Source organism: Miscanthus floridulus, chromosome 16 (genome assembly GCF_019320115.1).
Source record: "Miscanthus floridulus cultivar M001 chromosome 16, ASM1932011v1, whole genome shotgun sequence".
NCBI lineage: Eukaryota > Viridiplantae > Streptophyta > Magnoliopsida > Poales > Poaceae > Miscanthus > Miscanthus floridulus.
In genome coordinates, this window is record NC_089595.1 from 76,977,752 (window position 1) to 76,984,621 (window position 6,870).

At 46.1% G+C, this 6,870-nt stretch overlaps 1 protein-coding gene across 1 annotated transcript; it reads left to right on the top strand.

Moving 5' to 3' along the window:
• The first annotated feature begins 4,848 nt into the window (after positions 1-4,848).
• On the top strand, positions 4,849-6,209 carry LOC136513820 (carboxylesterase 15-like). The gene has a single exon (XM_066507796.1). The coding sequence runs from the start codon at positions 4,940-4,942 to the stop codon at positions 6,008-6,010; it is 1,071 nt and encodes a 356-aa protein (XP_066363893.1). The 5' UTR covers positions 4,849-4,939; the 3' UTR covers positions 6,011-6,209.
• The last annotated feature ends 661 nt before the right edge of the window (positions 6,210-6,870 follow it).

Consider the following 6,870-nt stretch of genomic DNA (forward strand, 5'->3'; position numbering starts at 1 on the left):
AAAGAGAGTCGATGTAGCACCATGGGCTAATTTTTAAAGATTTTTTGTCACATCGAATCTTTGAACGTATGCATGAAGCATTAATTATAAATAAAAAAATAAAACTAATTATATAGTTTAGACGAAATCCACGAGACGAATCTTTTAAGCCTAATTAGACTATGATTGAACACTAATTAACAAATAACAACGAAAATACTTTAGAGTTGTTTTGTCAAAATTTTCGACAACTAAACTGGACCCTAGTCACGTCGCCCACTCACATCAGGTCATCCTCATCCACTCGTCCAGTAGCAGTAAAGAGATGGCGTCCTAGCAGTACTTGGATGCAATAAAGCAGGAGTTATAGGCATGATTTAGTTCCAAAAAATTTTCACCCTAAATTATTACATCGAATCTTGCGACACATGCATAAAGTATTAAATATAGACGAAAAAAATTAATTGCACAATTTGGTTGGAAATCGCGAGACGAATGTTTTAAGACTAATTAGTCCATGATTAGCCATATGTGCTACAGTAACTAACATGCGCTAATGACGGATTAATTAGGCTTAATAAATTCGTCTCGTAGTTTCCAGGCGAGCTACGTAATTAATTTTTTTTATTAGTATTCAAAAACCCCTTTCGACATTCCCGAAATATTCAATGGGACATCAAAAATTTTCATTTGACGGACTAAACGCAGCCTTAATATCCTCGGTGCACCATAACTGTGGTAAATGTAGGGACATGCATGTCATTGTGCCTCTTCCTTGATACTGTATGTAGGGACATGCATGTCATTGTGCCTCTTCCTTGGTACTCCCAACCTTAAAACGACTCGTTTAACGAGACATAGGGAGTAGGAGAATAGGACCGTCTTCCTAGGCTAGGCCGGCACGGGCATGGCACTCGTCGGGCCGTGCCATCCCAGATCATCGGGCCATATGGCCGTGCCCATGGGCCCCAACTGGTCAAGCTCAACCGCTCCCACATGTTGACAACTGACATGGAACTCATGTGCAATCTACTGCTCACTGCCATTTGTACATGACCGACTTAACTTGGTGTCCTGGTAGAGTAGCTAGATGACAATATTGATCACTGTTCATCTAAACGGTCGTTTAACTTGTTTAAACACCGTGTAAACGCTATACGGTGGTGCGCCGTTTCTGTTTAATCACCTGTTTATTTCGTTTAATTAGCCGTTTAGCTCGTTTAATGGGATGTTTTGCCCGAATAATGACTAAACGGTAGGTGACCGACTGTTTACCGTTTAACGTTTATGAAAACACTACTATTGATATTGCCCAATTAGTAGCAGGTGTTCCTAATCCTAAAATTTCTAATAGTTTATTCCACTAATTTTTTTTGTTGCAAGGAAATAGCTTATTCCTTGATGTGACTGACCGGCACTACTGGAAAAACTGTGTGTTTGCCGAGAGCAAGAATATTTGCGGAGTGCATTATATCAGACACTCGGTAAAGAAGCTTTTTGCCGAGTATTTAAAAAACACTTGACAAAATAATTGCACTCGGCAAAAAATGCAAAAAAACACTCGGCAAAGAACGCCACGTGGACAACCATTAGTCCGTGTGTTGTCCATTAGTACGTTTACCGAGTGTACGTTATTGAAACACTTGGCAAACAAATACACTCGGCAAAAAAAATATATTTGTCGAGTGTAATTATTTGGCCCTCGGCAAATAAATATGTTTGACGAGTTGCCGAGTGTTTGTTTGGCACTCGGTAAAGAAATAAGTTTTTTCTCTTCTGACCTTGAAACTTTTTCTGCTCTCCATATACAACATGTGGTACTCTATGTTAAGATTTGGTATATTTTTGGACATGTTTGCTATATTTAATTAATTTATTGTATTTCGAGGAATTTTTTGGTATAAGTCAAATTTGAACTTCAAGTGATTCAAATAATAGAATAAAATGAGTAGAAAAATGATATTCATGTTATTAAATCCATTGTGAGGCCTTACCCGAAAAATAAAAAGAAATTTTGAACATCTTGTTTAGGAAACACAACCACGAACGTGTGGCCGAATAGTTTTTAAATTCTAAAAAAAGCAAACGAAGTCTGAAAATCATAAGATTTATCATGATGTGATGATATCATACGTGGAGGCTGTGGTAAAAAATTGAGAAGGTTTCGTATATTTTTGTCGCGTACGATGCTTACAAACCGAAGCATCTCAGAAGAACAATCGTAGTGTTGAGAAGGATTCGGTAAGATTTGAAGTCAAAGTGACGGACGAATTGGGGTTTGGTTTTAAAACTTTTTGTATAGGCAATAGAGAACATAGATTGTTTCATGTGAAAGTTTGATAATTTTTTAGATCCGTTTGATAATTTTAATTTATTAAGTGCAATTATAGAATTTTAATTAATATAAATTAAATTTTAGCTGTAATTGTATAAAATAATTGAATAATATTCCTAGAAAAATCAAATATATATTGTTGAGTTAATTTGACAAGGTATTTTTAAAGTACATCGGAATAAATTAAGAAAAACACGGCCTAGAAAAGAAGGAGAAGAAGAAAAATAAAAAATATAGGTTTGCATTTATATGTTGTTAATATATCTATATGAACTGTTTGCGATGCTTATTATGAACTATGTGTGATGTCTGTAATGTTTATTTGAGTAGGGTTCGTTATACATGATCGAACCATAAAAACTGAAAATATATGGTCGCTTTGCCGAGTGTTACACTCTGCAAAGAGGCCTTTTGTCGAGTGCCAAGATAAAAACACTCGGCAAAGAGGACACATGGCCAAATTTTGTACATTCTGGGCCTGTCTTTGCCGAGTGTCTGTTGACACTCGGCAAAGCAGCCATGTTTGCCGAGTGTCAGTGTCTAGACAACACTCGACAAAGAGAGCACGTGGCCAAAATCTGTACATTCTGGGCCAGTCTTTGTCAAGTGTCCGGAATTTAACACTCAGCGAAGCAGCCATGTTTACCGAGTGTCAGTGCTGGGGCACTTGACAAACATGGCAGCTTTGCCGAGTGTCAAATCCTGGACACTCGGCAAACACGCCGTGACCGTCTCCGCATCGTCATGTTACTTTTTTTTTGCCGAGCGTCGGTTTCAGCTCTCGGCAAAGTATTTGTCGAGTGCCTGATAAAAAAAACACTCGACAAATAGACGTTTGCCTGCACTGTAGATGCCGTGTGCTGTTTGCTGAGTGTTACACTCGACAAATTATTTCCCGAGTGTTTTTTAGACTTTGTCGTGTACCTGTAGCACACGACAAAGCTACTATTTTCGGTAGTGGGGAGACTAGCTAACAACTAAAGTGTTCTCTGGTCCTCGGCCGGTAAGAAGCCCAAGTTCATAATACTCCTGAGGCACTTCGCTGCCCCACCTGCTGGGAAATTGTAGCAAGAGGACAAACTCCCGGCGCCGAGTGTAGGTTATTTTGTGTTACCAACTGCAGGTCTAGCCGGTCCACACGACACACAGGTCCTCCGCCCCGGCGTCGCGCTGCTCTTCTCACGCGCTTGGGGGCTGTTTGGATTGAACCCTGGGAGTAAAGTGCCTCGCCTGTAGCCTGCCGGAGAGCTGCCTGCACCTTAATTGGTTGCAGCCCTGGTGACCTGCCTGTCCCAGGCATCGCCGCCAGGCTCAGGCGCATGAAAATGGTCGCCTGGCTGCCGCTGCTTCCTTGCCTGGATTTGTTACCTTGCATTAGCTATTTAATTAAGGTATACGTGCACCTGTTGAACTCTGGATTCCTTTTTAGCTAGCTATATCAAGTATCCGTGACCAGTTAAGATGCAATGAAAAAAATCATCATATATTAATGGTACTTATTTTTCATCGAATTATGTAAATACTTTTATGTTAAATATATGTACAAGAGTCATTTAGTTAGATTTTTTTTCAATCTTACTAACTAAAAAAGATAAGGTAATCTATACCATACGTAGTGAGTCACAGTGTATACTAATCGTATGTACTAATAAAAATTAAAAATGTTATATCGATACTGTGCACATTTTGTCACACAAAGATTAGTATGCAAAATACAATTATTTAATTTAATGTAAATAAATAAATATTTTACTATTCATAACCATTATTTTTTCCAAATCCAGATTAAGATTTCTTATATTGATTACTTATTTTTTATTTATCCTCACATTATTTAATCAAAAGTATTAAAATCATATATTATACTAAAAGACATAATTTATCAATATATTTCCTATTTAATCTTATTAAACGTGATTATCTAATATTAAACACGGACAACAATAATTTACTAAATTATATATTTTGGTTAATCAGATTATAAAAATACATGTTAACTATACAAAGATAAATAAAAAACACATTAATTTAAGCATATTATAAATTAAAAAAAAACTCACTTATCTGTTTTTATTTTGTCACCGTATGTTTATTTGTGTATATTTGAGGTATTATTAATTAATAAAATGAATTAATTACCTCTCCAGCAGATAAGAAAACACATGATCTCTATTCATTAGCTTTCTCAGGCCAGGCATCTAACCAAACGAATAACTCTCAACTTGCCTGGCCAGGCAGATTCTCTCAGAATTCCAGGCAACTCTCAGGCAACACTTTTCTCCAGGCAAATCATCCAGGCTTCTAACCAAACATGCCCTTGGTTTCACCGACGACCGACGTCGCGATCGCGAACCCGCAATTCTAATCGAAATCGCCCAGCATTTCTCTGTGAAAGTTCCCTCCGAAGGAGCGGCAACCGCAACCGCAACCACAACCACAATTCACACGCAACCTCCTGGCCTCTCGAGTCTCTAGCGACCTCGCCCGCTGCCTATAAAGTCCGGCTCCCGCATAGCTCTGTGCATCCAACCATCTCCAACGTGCGCACGCGTCGTGTCTTACGTGCTCATACAACGCCACCCGCACTTCGCCCCCTGTGCACAGCACACTACCCCAGCAACACCGATGGCCCCCCCTGCCAATGCCCAGCAGCAGCCGCAGGTGCAACTGGTGGGTGGCCGCAAGGTGGTGGACGAGGTGTCCGGCTGGCTGCGCGTGCTGGACGACGGCAGCGTCGACCGCACGTGGACCGGCCCGCCCGAGGCCCTCCCGCTGATGGAGCCGGTGCCGCCGTACGCGGTGCCACGAGACGGGCACACGCTCCACGACCTACCGGGGGAGCCGAACCTACGCGTGTACCTCCCCGAGGCGAAGGCGGAAGGCGGCGCGCGCCTGCCCGTCATCCTGCACCTCCACGGCGGCGGCTTCTGCATCTCCCACCCGTCCTGGCTCATGTACCACCACTTCTACGCGCGCCTCTCGTGCGCCGTCCCCGCCGTGGTGGTCGCCGTCGAGCTCCCGCTCGCGCCCGAGCGCCGCCTGCCCGCGCACATCGACACCGGCGTCGCCGCGCTCCGCAGGCTCCGCTCCATCGCGCTGTCCGAGGACGGCGCCCTCGACGACGACCCGGCGGCCGAGCTCCTCCGCGTGGCGGCCGACGTGTCCCGGGTGTTCCTCATCGGGGACAGCTCGGGCGGCAACCTCGTCCACCTCGTCGCCGCCCGCGTGGCCCAGGATGACGCGGGCAGTTGGGCGCCCCTCCGCGTGGCCGGCGGCATCCCGATCCACCCGGGGTTCGTGCGCGCCACGCGGAGCCGGTCGGAGTTGGAGACGAAGGGCGACTCGGTGTTCTTCACGCTGGACATGCTGGACAAGTTCCTTGCCTTGGCGCTGCCGGAGGGCGCCACCAAGGACCACCCCTTCACCTGCCCAATGGGTCCGCAGGCGCCGCCGCTGGAGTCCGTGCCGCTGCCGCCGCTGCTTGTGTCCGTGGCCGAGAACGACCTCATCCGCGACACTAACCTCGAGTACTGCAACGCGCTGCGCGCCGCCGGCAAGGAGGTGGAGGTGCTGATCAACCACGGCATGAGCCACTCCTTCTACCTTAACAAGTACGCCGTCGACATGGACCCCACCACTGGGGAACGAGCCCGAGAGCTCATCGACGCCATCAAGAGCTTCATCTCACGGCACTGAAGTGCAAGAACACATACTACCGCACGTGCCGATACTGATACATGATGTTCGTTTTCAGCACTCCTACACCACTCATGTCAGTCTACGACGTGCGAGTGTTACGCCCATATACGTTCGTCTAGCTGCTTTGATTCTCTGTATTAATTTGTGCCGGTGTAAATGATATATCAACTTCAATAATAATGAGGTGATACACCTACCTACTGTCCTCCAGAGTATCTCCAACAATGCCACGTACTTGACCTCCTCCTCTCAATTTAGCCAGTGGGGGTAAAAAAAAACTAACTCCAACATACCCCGTACTACACCCTCTACTTCTGTTGGCCCCCTACTTTTCCCCCAAAACCCCTACTTTTGTTCGCCCCCTACTTGTGGCTGCACAAATTTTTCCTATCTTCCTCGTGCAGCCTCGCGACTCGATCCACTGCCCCGCCGGTGTCCCTGCCCGACGTGGCTGCTCGCCGGCCTCTCCTCCTCGGTGCGGCTTGCCCCTGCGCAGCGGCCCTCTCGACGATGGCACCACGGCCCACCCCGACGGCGACGCGACGGTCGACGGCGGCGCGGCGACCCTCTCCGGGCGCGGGAGCGCCTCCTCCTCGTGGGCGTGGCACTTTGCCCCTCCTCGCCGACGTTCCCCTTCCCCGTGCGTGCCCCTCCCCACCGGCGTCAGCTCTTCCTCGACCGCGGCCCCTCCCCGCCGGCGTTAGCTCTTCCTCGGGTGCAGCTCCTCCCCACCGGCGTCCGCTGTTCCCTAGGTGCGGCCGCCAGCCCCAGCTGGCTCTGCCCCATGCATGTAGGGAGGAAGAAGAAGTTGATAGAGGATGACACATAGGCCCCACATGTCATTCTCTACTATAATA

Coding starts and splice junctions, on each gene's coding strand:
- LOC136513820 (XM_066507796.1), top strand. CDS start 4,940: ATGGCCCCCCCTGCCAATGCCCAGCAGCAGCCGCAGGTGCAACTGGTG.